The 17,179-nt window shown below is 40.8% G+C and overlaps 1 protein-coding gene across 1 annotated transcript; it reads left to right on the top strand.

The window, feature by feature from the left end:
* Nucleotides 1-347: 347 nt before the first annotated feature.
* On the top strand, nt 348-10,834 carry LOC111229903 (CCR4-NOT transcription complex subunit 4-like). The gene is made up of 13 exons (XM_022756431.1): nt 348-553; nt 2,307-2,529; nt 2,912-3,109; nt 3,305-3,391; nt 3,760-3,861; nt 4,157-4,282; nt 4,374-4,498; nt 4,595-4,801; nt 4,917-4,974; nt 5,076-5,331; nt 6,283-6,780; nt 7,055-7,288; nt 9,050-10,834. Exons 2-13 carry the CDS (start codon nt 2,356-2,358, stop codon nt 9,373-9,375), a joined length of 2,391 nt encoding a protein of 796 aa, XP_022612152.1. The 5' UTR covers nt 348-553; nt 2,307-2,355; the 3' UTR covers nt 9,376-10,834.
* The last annotated feature ends 6,345 nt before the right edge of the window (nt 10,835-17,179 follow it).

Here is a 17,179-nt window from a genome sequence, read left to right as displayed (position 1 = left end):
GGAATTGTTGGGATTGAGTGACAAATATGTGATATAAATGTCAATAAATGAATGAACTTTGTAAATAATTCCATACCGTTCATACTCCAGTCAGTATGATCACGGAACAGGTATTAAAGTACATTCTATATGGTATTAAAATGGCCTGGAATACTCGTCAAAACCCGAAAGTCGTATAAAATGTCAATACTCAAATTAAGAACCTCACGTGTACTTAAGTACGACACTTTTTAGAAACACCGAAAACTCAATGTCCCACAAAGAGTCTGTCCATCTGCGCAGACTCAGTGGCACAGAATACTTGCCCCATTCCCTCCTCCCAACTTTAATGCTAGCTAAGATGGTGGTTTGAGCGTAAATTGTCTCCACAATACCAAGAAAAGAAAGGGGCAAAAACATCTTTATAGCCTTTTAATTACAACAGACCAACACACTTACGGTTTCTTAAGTGACCGTTTATAGAAATTTTGACATTTCAGATACATTGGCTTGCAGTCTCCGCCCAATCTGGTGTGACTCCCTCGGAGTGGAATCTAAGCTAAATACGGACAGGGTAAGTGACGCTAACGTTAGCCAGGCTGCTAGCTGGACTAGCCAGCTTCAATTCTCCCTTAGTAATTAAAGGACATCTGTGTCTGTTACGACTACACAGGCTGGAACCAGAGTATCCCCAAGCTTACCAGACCACTGCCCAGGTTGTCTTATTGTCGTGAGTGCAGTGTCAGTTGTTTATGCTGCCACCAACCTGCTTCCAGTTCAGCCTTAGCTTGTGTAGGCCGCGCCGTACGTTTTCATGATAATTTAGCATGCTAGCGGTTAGCACGAAGCAAGCTGTCAGTTGATATGTAGGAGAACGCGTAACGTTATGTCATGCGTTTTTTTAAAACATTTAACATCAATATCCAGTCAGTATTGGTCTCCATATGTTTTGTTTTTGTGATTAAACTTCCATTTACCCCTGGATACTCGCATTTAGTCAGACCGGCTTCTTTTACCCAAATTGCGGCTAATGTTAGCTTAGCCTAACGTTAGTCAAATAACATCTGTCATAATGTACGATCCACAAGACATAGCAGCTAAAGTTACCAGCCTGGCTAACTAGGTATTCTGGCTTCACACACGACATTGCGAGTCAGTTGGTATCTGCGAGAGAAGCTGCGACACTCTTATATGTGAAATTATGAGCAAAATACCGCTAGCTATTTGTAATGTTGGCATTTCCCTGTTATCGTCTTCTTCAGCTCTACACCGTGGGTTTTATCAGCCTGGGTTTGATGGCATCGGTCTTGTCACGTATAACCTGGCTGGTGTTTAGCTGAAAAAACAGACTGTTCATTCGTAAATAGACGCAGTTTTCAGAATTTCCCTTTAACGTCCATCATGACGTTGTGTCGAGTAAGGTACTGTTAATCCCAGAAAGATACCACAACATCCGCATCAGTGCTGATTTTAGCTTGTGTTTTAGGATGTAGACTCATTTTTTAGTTTCCTTGCTAAAACTAAGGGAATTTAATTCAGCAGCACTGCAATAAATCGTACCTCCTTGAAGGTTATAATGTTCTGTTTTTGTTGTAACTGTCGTAGAGAGGCATTGATTCAACTTTATGGTCATTTTTGTGGTTTGTGACCCATCACAAACTTAATATAACTTTTTATGAATTGATCACCAACTCACTTGCAATTAGAGCTGAAACGATTACTCAACTAATCTAGTCCATTAACAAAAAACCTGACAGCAACTATTCTAATAACTGATTAATCGTTTCAGTCATTTTTCAAGCAAACATGGTGAAAGTGTTCTCAGTCTTCAACTTCTCAAATGTGAGGATTTGCTGCTCCTTTGTAGACTGTATGTATATAATCTACATATACATATATTTGTTTTACTTTTGGTCAAACTAAAAAAAGACATTTTATGATGTCAACTCGGGGTGCACTACTCTTTGTTATTTTGTAGGCTAAATGATAAAACAGTAAGCAACAGTAAGATGTATTGTATTAGACTGCAGTAGTTTTAGCTAGGTATACCTAATAAACTAGTGTAACTCAGTGTAGTGTTTTCTCTGCTGCTGACTAGGTAGAAGTATACATGAAAGATATTTATATAAATATATTTCGGTGTGTGCTCAGTCCGATTTTGTGAACTCTGCAGTCATAAACTCTGCTGCAGATGCTGTACCATCCTGCTGTTGATGTGTGTGGGGACAAGTTCAAGTAGTAGAAAAAATTTGTTTAGTTGACATTATTTTCACTCATGCCATGATGAAGCTCTCACACTCAGGCGCTTGTTTTCTCTGTTTTCTTAGCCCTGTGCTCTGTGACCAGCTTCAACACTCACCCTCGCCACGCCATAGGATGTCCCACAGCCCTGAAATGAAGGACGACCCCATGGAGTGCCCTCTGTGCATGGAGCCGCTGGAGATTGATGACGTCAACTTCTTCCCCTGCACCTGTGGCTACCAGATCTGCCGCTTCTGTTGGCATCGCATCCGCACAGACGAGAACGGCCTCTGCCCCGCCTGCAGAAAGGTGAGGAAATGATGAGATGAGCGATTGCAGAGAAATTCGTCACAAGTTGAGGCTGGTTTGTATGTTGTGGCGGCAGAGAGGATGTGTTTAGCAAAGCAGACATGATGATGTTGAGTGTCCAAACGCTAATACAAGGTGGAAATGAACTATTCGACCACCTTTTCAAAGTGGCTGGTTTGTTTAAACCTCAGTTCATCATCAATTAAAATCTATAGCCTCAGCAGTTTGGCTAGTGATGCCTGTTGAACTACCATACTGACAACCAAAGGCCTCAGATACTCACTATCCTTCACAAGGCCATATCATTTAAACTAGTAGGGCATTTTTTTTTTTTTTTTTCCCAAATGATGGACAAAAAATTCTTTGTTTTTTCTCTGTGTAGCCGTACCCAGAGGACCCGGCTGTGTACAAGCCTCTGTCACAGGAGGAGATCCAAAGGATAAAAAATGAAAAGAAGCAGAAACAGAACGAGAAGAAGCAGAAGGTGACAGAAAACCGCAAGCATCTGGCCAGTGTCAGAGTGGTCCAGAGAAATCTGGTGTTTGTGGTGGGGCTCTCGCAGCGACTCGCCGACCCGGAGGTAAGTACAGAGTCACTTAGTGACACTTGAAAGCATTTTGATATGAAGTGATTTAATGTTGTACATATAAAGGTCTCTTATTGCAACCTCCCACTGAAGCCTCAAGTGTAAAGCTTGTGTTGAATATTGTGTATTAAGGAGCTCACAGTGCACCAAAACTGTGGTAACTGTTCTTTTTTTGCGTTGTGTCCACAGGTCCTAAAACGACCAGAGTATTTTGGGAGGTTTGGGAAAATCCATAAAGTGGTAATCAACAATAGCACATCTTACGCAGGTTCACAGGTGAGAGGTTGAATGAAACTGACACAATGTACTCGCAGTTGATAGGTTTATAAACATTCATAAAGGTTAATCAATATCAATTTTTTAAATAGCAGAATAGTTTGTCTGAGACCAAGCAAAAATGTGAATCATTGTGTTGTTTACATTTTTACAGATATTTTTGCTTGTTTATTACATTGGGGGTTTTATATTTTATGTTATTTTCTAGGTTATCTTTTGATATTTTTTTTTTTTATAATAACTAAAACATTTTATAGATTTATGTATTGAGTGGTGTAAAAGTTAGCTGATTATAAAATGTAAACGATTGCTAATTGTAGCCCTAGAGGTTTTGACTTGTGTGTTTACTTTAATTTCTGGTTTTTCAGGGGCCTAGTGCCAGCGCTTATGTCACTTACATCCGCTCTGAAGATGCTCTAAGAGCAATACAGTGTGTGAACAATGTGGTTGTTGATGGCAGAACACTCAAGGTGAGAAGTCGACCGCTATACTCATCAGTTTTTTAAATCTTTTTGCTGTCGATCCTGTATATGGCTGTTTTTTGTTTTTTATTTGCATAAAAGCCATTTGATTGCTTTATTCTGTATTCTCCTCCTGTTTGTAAGACATAAACAGGTTTTAATTAAACAACTTGCAGTTTAAAATACGGTAGTAGGATTACACTAAGTCATTGAAAGAAAAGTCCTTAACTTTGAAATTTTTGTACACATTTTCTTGCACAATATTTTACTCAGAACTTGTATCTGTTTTGTTTTTTTGTTACAGGCTTCTTTAGGCACAACAAAGTACTGCAGTTACTTCCTTAAAAGTATGCAGTGTCCCAAACCTGATTGTATGTATCTACATGAGCTGGGGGATGAAGCAGCTAGCTTTACTAAAGAGGAGATGCAGGTAAAGTCTGAGAATGAAACTTTGCTCTAACCTGTGTGAGTTGTTAATGTTTGAAAAGGCAGTTATCTCATGTTGTGTCATTTGCTTTTAGGCGGGAAAACATCAAGAGTATGAGCAGAAACTCCTCCAAGACCTCTATAAAATTAATCCTAGCTTTCTACAACCTCCAGCATGTGGTACAGAGAAGTCAAAGAGTAAATCCAACTCCACACAGAGGTTGTTATTTATTTCTTCTATGTACTTCCTCTAATTACATCCACAGTACATCTTGATTATTGTGCTGAGCTTGATTCTGCTCCTGCTTTGTAACAGAACCAACAATAGCAATGGTAAAGATGGGTGGCCGACGCTGTCAGGGCATAACAAACTGGCCAACGGGCTTTCAGAGGACCGCAAGTCCCCTCCGCTGCTAGACTATCTAGACCAAGAAGTTATTACTTCAGATGGGCTCGATACAGAGCTGGGTCCTGGTCAGCGCACTGCCCTGTCCCCTTTCTCCTCAAATTGTGACAGTAACAGGTAACACTGACAACTCCTCTGCAATAGGGTCATATGCTGAAGAAAAAGTATTATATTTAATTTGCTTTAGCATTTTCTGTAAATTTGTATCTAATTTTGTCTTTTCTGTTTGCAGTCCTAGTGACAAACCTCCAGAATCAATTGGTATAGTGAATGGAGAGACTTTACAACAGGTAAGTCAACCTTACCTCTTATTTCAGTTACATCTAAATGACAGTGAATCAGGTCTGAGAAGGACAACCTCACCAGCATTTGTTCCTCTCTCTTTCTCTAGATACCCACCAGTGACTCCCCCTCCCCTCCCCCGGGTTTAACTAAGCCCAGTCTGGTGGTGCCTATCAGTGTGTCAGACCTCACAGCCCGTTCGCCCTTTGAGGGTGCGGCAGCTGAGTCCCAGTCGCTCTTTTCAGACAACAGTAACTTCAGACATCCTAACCCTCTCCCTGCTGGCCTGCCCCCCTTCCCCAGCTCCCCCCGCGGCAGTTCAGACTGGCCCATGACCCCTGAACCACAGAGCCTCTTCACATCAGGTACAATGGAGCTTTCATAGAAATGTTTCTTATGTCTTAAATGCCTGACTGGTTATGCTTTTAAACCAGTGATGCCACCAAGACACAGCATCAAGCTCTAGTCTAGTTTTCAAATGATGGTTCGACCTGCAGCTGCTTTATTCTGACTATTTGTTTTCATAAAACTGTGGCTATTAGCATAATACACCATAATATTGACTATAATGGTGGTGACTTATTAATTTTAGCATTTTCTGCCGTTGCAGACATTGTAAATTGCCGTTGATAATAAAACTAGCAAAATGCTTAGGAGAGCTGCCCCCTCTTATTAGATTAGTCAACATTTAGTCAATAAATGTTTGGTTTTTTTTTTCATGGGAAATGAGCTATAATTCATTAGTCATTACTGAATGACGCATCTCTGGCTTTGCTGTAGTGCTCACAAATATGTGTTAGTTTATAACAAGATTTTAAAAGGTCTTCTGCATGAAGACCATCCAGCTTCAAAAGAAAGACATATGAGAGACAGTTTGAGGGATTTAGCCTGTTGCCGGACACCGCCATTTTAGTATACAAGGCTGAAAATAATGTACCCAAAATAAAAAGGTTACTGTTCTTGATCCCTTCGATTATAGTCATAACCCTGCTCTTCTTTGAAAGGTAACTCTTTAAATTTTATAACCAGCAAGACAAAAGAATGAGTGTAAGAGATACTGAACCAAAGTTAAAGAGGCACAAACAGGGTAGAAATGTAGGTATGTTTATCTCACCAATTTTTTTTTGTTTTCACATAAAAAGGGACTGTAAAGAGTTAGTGTATTTTAAAAGGTTAAGAGAGGTCACAGATGTAGCTCTGCACCAGCCAATCAACTTGTCAAGTTGAAGTCATGGGAATCCTATGGCTGTTAGTCGACTAAGAATTTCTCACATCGGGGACAGCTCCATCAACTTGTCTGTCTTCTTTCCTCACAGACACAATACCAGTGTCTTCCTCCACAGATTGGCAGGCGGCCTTTGGCTTCGGCTCGTCCACCAAACAGCAGGACGACGACCTGGGCTTCGATCCTTTCGACGTCACCCGCAAGGCTTTGGCCGACCTGATAGAGAAGGAGCTGTCAGTGCAGGATCAGAGTCCCTCGTCCCCAGGGCCCCTTCCCCTGGGCAGCAATCATGGTCCCAGTCTGCCACCCCCCAACCCAAGCGCCGCCTCTCACCACTTCCCCAGTGGCCTACCACGACTCCCCCAGCTCCACCACAGAGCCATCTACAGCTCCTTCAGTTTCCCCGGTAGTCAGAACAGCCAGGCCAGTCAGCAGCAGCCAGCCGCCAGACACCCCTGGATGGGCGTCCCCACACGAAATAACCTCACACACTTGAACCACTCAGCCAGTGCTGCCTCACACAGTAACTTCCTGGACCTGAATCTGCCCCCTCAGCATAACACAGGGCTGGGAGGGATCCCCATCTCAGGTACCAGATACCTGGGTCACTGTGGCACCTTTTCTATGTCCTGTGGAAGTAGTTCATGTGAAAACAGAGATCAGATGTGTTACATAATGATGTTATTGAATGTCACAAAGTATGCACACTGCCATGCAGCATTGTGATACTTGTTTTGATTAACTTTTATTGACCTTACAGTGGAAACAAAAACACTGGTAGATGCAGTTCTGCAGTCAACCACTAGTCTGTGATCAAAACACCTGAGAAGCTGACACATCTGTTTTTCTCTCCTCCCACACAGAAAACAGTGGCTCTATAGACGGCTTAAATGTGAAAGAGTGGCAGGACGGCCTGAGAGCTCTCCTGCCCAACATCAATATCAACTTCGGGGGTCTCCCAAACTCCTCTTCCTCTTCATCCTCCTCATCCTCCAACAGTGTTAACCACATTGGTGGGCCGGCGGGGCCAGCAGGCATTTCACACAGCCTGAGCTGGGACGGCACAGCCAGTTGGATGGACCCTGCTATCATCACAGGTAGAAAGTCTAACTCAGTGAATCAGTATAGCAACAGAAATTTAATTAAGAAATGAATTGTTATTTTTTAGGCAAATATGCCAAACATTTTCTGGTTCTAGCCTCAGTTTCATGTCATTATAAATTGAATTTAGGGTTGCAACTAACTTTTCTTTTACAATGAATCTGCAGCTTAAATTCTCTTATTTGCTTGATCGATAAAATGTTACAAGATAATGAAAAATGCTCATTACAGGTTTCTTAAGCCCTACCGATTGCTTTTGTTGTTGTCCAGCCAGCAGTTCATAAATCAAGAAAAACACATCGGAGAAGCTGTATTTTGGCATCTATGAAAAGTTACTTTGGTCATTGTTTAAAAGAGTTGTTAATTAGTCATTTAGTCAACTAATCCTTTCAGCTCGATATTGAATTTTGTGTTTTGGATAAGTATAAATGTCACTTTGGCCTCTGGGAAATTGTAATGGCATTTTCATTTTTTTTCTATGCTTTTATTGTCTTTATTGGACAATAAATTAAAATAATCAGCGAAAGAATCGCTCCTGTTCATGGTTTGTGTTTGTCCTGTGGACATGGACGCACTTCTGTTCATACTAGAATTGGGGGTGTGCATAGGCAGACACATTCTACACATGTTGGCATCCTCCTGACAGCAAGGAGAAGCGCCCCTTTATTTGCTGTATTTGGCTAAACAACATGAAAAAGTAAAAAAAGAGGAACAGGACCGAGGATGGGAAATGAACCATGCACACATGGTCCACAAAACAAACGTTTAATCGTCTGTCAGTACTCGCAGTGCGGACAGTCCACATGGACTCAAATTTTAGGCTGCACGCAGATGTCCGCACAAGGTCGACGGTGCAAACCTTGTGTGGATTTGGGTAGAAGAAAATTTTCATCATGTGGACATGGTAACCATTAATTGGCTGTTGCAGCGTCACTTACATGACAAAGGTGTTGGGTTAATTGGAACCTGATAGAGGGAGTGTTTTATGAGATGTGGACAGTACCAGAAACATCGTAGAATATAAAAGCGTTTGGAATAATGTGATTGCGACAAGGAGTATTTTTTATTCTTTGTTATAATTGCTAATTTTGCAGTTTCTGCAGCTAGTGTAACTGTAATTCAAGCGAATGTCACAATTACAAAGTTAGCTAGGACTGCAACTAACCATTAATTTCATTATAAATTAATCCACCAATTATTTTCTGAATTAAATATTTTAAGCTTTTGCTGAAAGTGAAATATTCAAAGTGCCGTTTGCCAGCAGTCCAAAACCTGAAGATATTAGATATTTGACAAAAAAGCAGCAAATCCTCACATTTACAAAGCTGTTACAAAAGCTGGTACTTTTGCTCTTATAATTACTCAAACAATGAATCAGTTATCAAAATATTTGCTGATTAATTTTCTGCCAATCACCTAATCAATCAATCAATCAATCAATCAATCAATCAATCAATCAATCAATCAATCAATCAATCAATCAATCAGTCATTTCAGCTCGAAAGTCAGCTGTGTGACTCTTAACAGGTTGAATATCAATTGGAAGTATTTATTACAATCTGACAATCTTGATTATTTTAAATTAAGCAACTTACGGTACAATGAGGCTAAATTGTCAACAAAACTAAACATGAGCTTCACCATATTTGTATTTACTGCAGTGTGTTGAGAATGTGTATGTTGAGAAGTGTCCCCACTGTATTTTTGTCATCACTCATCTATCCTGTGACCTCTTTCTCCCCCGCCTCCCCCCTCAGGCATCCCGGCCTCAGCAGGCAGCAGTTTAGACTGTCTCCAGGACGACAACCCACCACACTGGCTCAAGTCCCTGCAGGCACTCACAGAGATGGACGGCCCGGCGAGTTCAGCAGTGCCCACTCCCCAGCCCCTCCACAGCGGCCTCCTCGACGCCCACCTCCCCCTCCACCACAGAGCCGCCGGCTGGGCTCCCTACCTGCCCCCTCCCACAGCCAACCCCGCCAGCCAGTTCCACTCCCCTCCCCCAGGCTTCCAGACCGCCTTCAGACCCCCGGGACAGCCCGCCACAGAGCTGCTACAGAGTGCCGCTGTGGACCGCCACTGAACACAGACTACAGCAGACACCCATCCATTCCCCCACTATCACTTTATACCCACTCATCCTGTACCCTGCTCCCCCTCCCCCCAATGCAATACACACCAATCTGCAGAGTATGAAAAATTATTAACAAAGTAACAAACATGCTTTCTTCTTTTTCTCTTCCTCCTTCCTTTTTGTCTACTCCGAAGGCCTATTTGTTTTTGTTTTTGTTTGTGGCACACGAGTTATCAGTACCCTTTGTCTGCTACCATCACCACTCCTTAGACCTAGTTCTGGGCGTAACATGGGGATTCATTGTGTCGCTTGCTATTTATGGAGAGCACAAGAAACAGTAAAGCATTGAGCGCCCAGTGGTGGCACGAGAGTTCACAAACTCCACAAACTGGCGATGAAACAAATTAGCTGAAGTGAGGTCTTTTTTAAAAGTAACTAATGAGTAAGCATGAACAACATTTGTGTTTTTTGAAAGTTGAAGTCGCGATTAGTTTTTGAGGAATGAAGCAAGCTGTGAATCTGCTCTTTGAAGCTTTGCCCCAAAGACCCTCATTCTCCCCACTTTAACAGGAGACTGTGAAACGGTTAACTCTTACAGCTGAGTTGTGAATAAGACGAGGTGAGAGAGAGAAAGAAAAAGGGGTTGGCATTTAGCTTTTTTGAGAGTGGTTTTTAAAAAAAAAAATGCAAAAAAAAGTTAAAAAAAGCAGCTGAGATTTGGTGAGTAGAGAGTGAATGCAGATGACACAGGGGAGTTGAGGGCACAGGCTATGCATGGGCTCCCTGTTAGGTAGGGACACAAATGGTCTGCTTGAGAGGCCACTTGGCCCACATTCCCTTTAGTGGAGGGCTCCCACTGGCCCCGTCCTGCTGGAGGGAAAATTTTGCTGAACCTCTGTATCAGAGGATAGAGCACTGCCTAACCGCAGGGAGCCAGGGCTTTGGGAGATCGTGGCACTCATCTTGTGCACTAGGGTTAGACTCTTACTCAAAGTGCCACTGTGTGGTACCCACAGTAGCTAGCCCTAACATGGAAAGCCACCAAGTAGACAGGACAATGACTAAATGAACGAGGAAACGTCAAAAATACTAATGAGGGTAGCAAAAGGGTTAACAGGTCCCTTTGTTTGACCCACGAGGGCTTAAACGAGGCCTTAAAATGGACAGATGAGAGAAAGGAGCTTGAGTGATTGGAAGGGGAGCCTTGCGTTAACGATTGCTGAAAAATATGCAATATTGTATTTGACTTCGGCAACTGTATGTGAGTGTGTGTCACAAAGGAAGGTGCTGCAAGACAATACCAAGTACTGTAGTAGTGATTTAAGGAGCTCTCAGCCTTTAGGATTTGAGATCGACCTCTCCGACCACCGCCTTTTTTCTTTTTGAAGTCTTAATTCTGATCCGTGTTTGCTCTGTCTCTCTCTTTCTCTCTCTCTCTCTTATCACCCCCCACCCCACCCCCAACCTCCCTCCCTCCTGCTGTTCTCTATTTAACAGTATTCACAAAAATGAACAAACTCATCCAGGAGAAACCAACACAGAGTCATACAATGGGTTTTAACATGATGTTGCGAGGAAAAAAAAACAAATTGAGGCGCTTAAAAGGAAGTGAACTGTCCTCTGCAGGTCTGGAAAAATGAACCTTAAATAAAACTGAAGTCAGAGCTGGTGTTTGTCTGCTGTTGTGTTCTCACCATCCTGACTCAAACATGTGCACTTATGAATATTTAAACTTCAAAGTACTCACCAACATACTGTATATCAGCCCAATCTTAGAAGGGTCACTATGAATCACTCTTGTTTCTTATTCCAATGTCTTCCACTAGGGGGCAGATCACTTTCTGTCAGTGATGAAGCTCTGCAGTCAAACTTGAGTCGAGTGAAAACACACAAGGTTACACGCAATGACACTCAGACACTACAGTTTTTCAGATGCATGTTTTTCCCTGCTAAATATCTATTTCAACAAATCTTACGTTACTTGGCACATTCAATCATTCCATGCAAAGTTGATGCAGATCAGAAGGAGGTGATATCATATTTTTCAGTGCCATAGCAGCACGTGTGCATATCACAGTCCTTCAGATTGCAGCTCTGCACTCTCACCGGCCAATGCAGCAGTAAGATACCTGCAGCAGAGACTTTTTTTTTTGTCCTGTAGGACTTATGACAGACACAAGGAGGAGCACAGTCAGTACTCATACAGCTTCCCTATTTCTGCAGTTAGGTTTCTGAGTCAGATGCATCTTGATATATTTATCTCTATAGATTCCTGATTCCAGACTGACATCAGACACATAATTTGAAATGTTGTCTTTTTTTTTTGGCCAACACAAAGTTGGTCTTGGTTCAGCTGCAACTAAAGATTATTTTCAATAACAATAAAACATTAAGTCCAGGGGTTGTCAGAGTCTGACAATGTGACCCTCACCTCTGATAAAATTGAGGCAACTGCGCTGCACCACTACAATTTCCATAATTGTGGGCTTTGGGGAATATAAACAAAGTAAAAAAAAGTGTTTTTGCTGTTGCTTCTTTTGTTTTTTTCCCCACCTTATTTCAGTTTCAGTGAACAAATGAAAAAATTGGGGAATACTAAATAAAAACACAAAAAATAGAGAAAAATAAAGTTTACAAAATAAATAACTAGATGACAATTATTTAAATGTTAATGTAGGCAAAAACAACAACAAAAAACAATTGTTACAGACAAAAAGTTTTTTAAGGCTTTTTGTTTTTTTGCAAAATTCAGTCGTTTTGAATAAACCTAAATGTTTTTGAGAAAATAGACAACATAAGTTTGCTTCCACATATGACTCTTAAAAGTAAATTTATTCAAGAAAACTAAATTAAGCATGCAGTCATTTCATCAGTAATGGGTGTAGTGTGTGGATATGTGAACATGTAAAAGCATAAGAAAACCAGTTCAATCAAACCAAGTAACCTAAAAGGAGAGGGACTGCTCAGGCACAGCAGGTGTCAGCGATCACATCTAATGAGCCACTCCCCAGATCCTAACACCCAGAAAATTGGTCTTGAGGCCTAGAGGCCGTCACAATGTCATATGTGGAAAATCAAATAATAAAGTATAAATACATTTTTAAGAATTACGTTTGTTTTTTGGATGGGTCTATGAAAATTGTCAAATTCAAATAACATGTTACAGTAATACCAACAAAATTGGCAAGGTATACTGGTGGACCTGTTTCAGACGGAGCTTTACGACATGAACACAGGAAGTACGTTTCCATGGAGACAGTTAGCTAAGCTCCTTTAGCTACAGGCTATGGGCTACAAGTTGAACCCTGATTTTTAAAGCCACTATTTGCTTAAATTTTGGCAAAAGTGGCACCATTAAAAAGTTAGCCGAATTAGCTATTAGCAATTCCTGTTTACAGTGTACCCATGAATGTACGGATAACTATCTGAACTAATTTGATACTGGAGGAAAATGTAAAACCTGATTCTGCTGTTATAAGGAGCGTCTTTTCTATGATTTCTCCGCGAATTTCTGGATATTTATTCGTGATGGAACATGGGACATGGCGGCATCCCCGGGAAGTGTAAGTCACACTGAATCTCAAAATATGTGTGTCATGTCTGTGTGTATAAATTTGACTGAGTTATATCTCTGAGAATTAGTGCCCATTTTTGTGCAACTTGCAGCTCAAGTCTCAAGTCTGCTTATATAATGCTTGTACACTCTAGGTGAGTGAGTCCAGGCTCATTTCGGTTTTATTTTTTACAGACTTTCTATGCATTGCTTGTTCAGCTGCTTTTAAACTGTCCCTAATCCACATGCATGGTGTGGTGTTTTATTTTGTTAGCTATAAAACTAATTTAGCATTTTGTCAAGTAGTATAAATCTATCAGTAACCCAAAATACAGGACAGCTGGCAGGTGCCTCTAAAAATCTCTAGTCATAATCACTCAAAATGTTATTAAATAAAATAAATATATTGTTTTAGTATTCATACAAATACAACAGCAAAAAATGTAAGAATTAAAACTAATACTCCTTCTATTTATGTGTAAAGTCATTTATCACATTGTTTTTGGGCATCTTTCAATGAAAGTCTATGTATGCCTGCAAATCACTGTATTTATTAATAATTGAAAGCCACATCATCCACCATTCACATCATGTTTCTTAGCTCAGACTCCAGACAGCCAAAATGACTTAACGATTATCCGATTATCAAAATAGTTGACATTTTTCATATTTCAGTCGATTGTCTAATGGATTGTTAATCATTTCAGCTCTTCTCCTGGACTAACTGGACATGTAGTTGAAACAGACACCATCCGGTTCTGCCGCGGGGGCTGTTGAGCCCCCCCCCCCCCCCCGTTTTCTGGCTCAAGGTGCTGAGGAGGCATCAGCAGAGGAAGGTGAGTGTGTGTGAATAATGCAGGCAGGCAGCAGATTCAGGGGCTGTGACAATGAGTCAGCAGCAACACAGAAGGGGGGAGCTCTGCTGAGAGTGTTCCCGGACCAACACACACTCATGCAGACACTGCACCGAAACATAATGGAGGTATCTTTGTGATGATGCATGCCTGACACATTCAAGAATAGCATCTGTTTATTTTCTACTGGTACAGAAAATAACTCCAGTGTTTGGTTTCTTTCTGCTCTACTGGAAAAAGACTGGCACTGAAATTGCCCTAAAAGCATGCTGGACTTAATCATTAAGTGCTTTAAGACAGACAGTGTTGTCAATGATTAGTTTATTGATTTGCCTGCTTTGCTGTATCTGCATATTTATGTTCATTATCATCAAGGGCATAGAGGAGGACTGGGGAGTGAGCATGAATGATGAAGCAAAAGAGATGAGAGGTAATTCATAGAGAGGAATCACCTTTTTAGTGGTAAAGCCCTGTGTATAACAGTAGATACAGTAAATTCTTATTTAATTTGAACGGGTCAGAAAGTCAGTAAATCTCTACAAACAGCATTTAACTATGGCCAGGTGTTACATCAGGACAAGCAGAAAAAGTCCTGAATTTTCACTCTTGTCCTCTGCAGGGGTTCAGTCTGTTAAACTGCTGAAATCTTGCTTTCCTTGAGGACTGCAGCTACAGCAAGAGGGCATGTGGAGAGGGCACAGTAGCTGCAGTGGCTGCCGCTCTAGCAAGCTGTGTGTACTCGGTGGCCTGGATGGATTATGAGACAATATCCCCAGACACCTAGACTGCAGCTGTGTTGTTTGTCGTAGTTTTGTTTCTCTTTCAGTGACATTTTGCAGGTGAACCAGGCCTCTCAGATGCTGTTGCTGCCTTAAGCCTCCTGCAACAGCAGATCCACACTGACACTTCTTTGCATGGATATTAGTCCTAATACTCCAGCATACTATATAAAGTATTGTAGTAAACCATCTAAGAGAGTCTGTAGGTTACAACAGGGACTTGGGGTGAAACAGCAAGCCTTATTAATATTTTCTCCGGACCTCTCTCCCCTTCAAAAACTGCAGTACAGCATCTCTATAAGTTAATTTAATTAATTTGAGGGGAGCTGACCTTGTGTGCCTCTCCAAACCCTGTTTTGTATTTGTTTGTTTCAGACAGAAGGACTGTTTAAGGGCTTTTCATGTTTTAAATTGGATAAATAAGGACTGGTATTTGGTATATGGACTTGTTTATTAGTTCTTAAGATATTTGTATACAAGCTTTTTCAAATACGCAGAGAAGCATTTTTTTTTCTTACAGTAAATCTCACAAGGGAACATTGTCAAGGATGAGAAAAAAATTAAACAAACCTCCTGAGCTCTCTCAAAGAAAAAGTCACAAAAGTACATAACCCTGGGGTGCTCCAGTAGCTCACGTGGTACAGCATGTACTGTAAAGGCTGAGTCCTTACCATGGTGGCCCCCTGACCCCGTGGGCCCCTGAGGCTGTGCTCAATGGTCTTGTTCAGTAATCCATCCATGCTGAGACAATATCTTACACAAACCGAATTGAATTCTGTAAATTTAAATAACAGCTGGAAAAATTGAGTTGTTCAAGACAGTGGGGACGTACATGCACTGTGTATGTATTTATACAGTGTGGTCTGAAAGTCTGAGACCACTTTCCCATTCACTTGAATGAGAAAGTGGTCTCAGACTTTTTCCTGGCCCTGGTCTGGCTCTCTGCATGGGAAACCTGCAGGGACTGCTCTCAGCAGAAAGCACTCTCTCCATTTGTCAGCCTTTGACAAGCTCTCTCACCAGTGCAGCTGCCTGCACTGCAAAAAATTACAGTTTTGACAAGTTATTTAGTCTCATTGAGCTTATATTATGTTAAAACTTATATTAGAGCTGAAATATTTTGACAGTTAATCATTTAGTTGGATGGAAAAAATGATCAGCAACTTTGGTAATTGTCTTTTTTTTTGGAGCCAAAACCGCATTTGATAACTTTTCTCCATTTTGTATTGTTGTAAATTGAATATCTTTAGGTTCTGGACTGATGAAAATATTAAAATATATATTTGAAGACAAGCCTCGATTTTTCTACTGTTTTTAAAGACCATACTCAAGAAACTAATCAGCATAACAATCAATAAGGATTATTGTGTATAATATATTATTAATAGTTTAAGTCCTAATTGAAACATTGAAAGTCATATTTAAAAATTACAGACGTGTTAGATAATTCCACTTCCCCTGAGGGCTTAGCATTCATTTTCTTGAGACAAATGGCAATTTTATGAAACAAGAAAAGAAATAAAGAAAAACAGTTCAAGTCAACTGACACTCAAAATCAATTTTTTTTAGCTTTCTAAAAAGTCATATTTAGAAGAGACTCAGCTAAAGATTGAATCGCACAATGAGTTGGATATTTTTTGTAGTGTGCACAACTCTCAACTGACCCACACAAGCCTTTACTGTAAATTCCACCAGCAGTCCAGTTAATGTGTCCTGGCCAGGAAAACTGACATGCTCCTCCATCATTGTACAATAGGTAATGGCTCTGCTGTATGGGGTCTTTATGTAGTGCAACAGTGGACAGTGGTTTATGTCCAACAATGTCTCTGTGTCCTCTCCTGCAACCTCAGGAAAAAGACTCATCCCATGCGTGGTTCATTTTCCTAAGACAGCTTTTCATGAGTCATCAGTATTTAACTTGAACATCATAACCTTATATACCACAATAAGGTTAAGTTCTGTTTTAATAAACTCAAACTTTTTCCAACAGAAATTTAAGAACTCATACTCATTCAATAGTGTGTTGGAAGACAGACCATAGATCATGGCCAGATTAACCTCCTACAAAGCAAAAATTTGTTGCTGGGTCCATATTGACTATTTTGCTATTGCCACACAGCCAACTTCAGCATTAACAGTGTTTACTTACCAGTCTAAAAGAAACGTTGCGACGTCAGCATCAAACTTCATCCCTTTTTTTCGCCTAGAGCTATCTCCAGCAGTGGAAAACAACTCTTGTTTCTATCACTTCTTTTCTTCTACTGAAGTTAGCATGCTAACCAGCTAGCACCGGCCCGTCTTGTCACTTTCCAATAGCGTCTGACTGTATCCTCTGATCTGCCGTAAAGAAGTGCTGCTCAGACAATGTATTATAACCTCTTTTATTATGGCTGAAACTCTTGTCAAGCGATAATCACTACCACCCGTTCCTGGGAAGAAACCATGTTCGGCGGCTGAGAAAAGTTACAAGCCTCTTTAAAGTATAAATCTAGATTTTGAAACATGGCCTTTTTTCAAGACCTGGGCCATAAGATGAAGGATGGAGGACTTGTTAAAGTTGTGGTTTTATGGAGGGTGGTTGTTAATTAGTGTTAATTGCCTCTTTGGATATAGCCAGGCTAACTGTT

This window comes from Seriola dumerili, unplaced genomic scaffold (genome assembly GCF_002260705.1).
Source record: "Seriola dumerili isolate Sdu_G_001 unplaced genomic scaffold, Sdu_1.0 BDQW01000242.1, whole genome shotgun sequence".
Taxonomy (NCBI): domain Eukaryota; kingdom Metazoa; phylum Chordata; class Actinopteri; order Carangiformes; family Carangidae; genus Seriola; species Seriola dumerili.
This window is presented reverse-complemented; position numbering and strand designations above follow the sequence as displayed.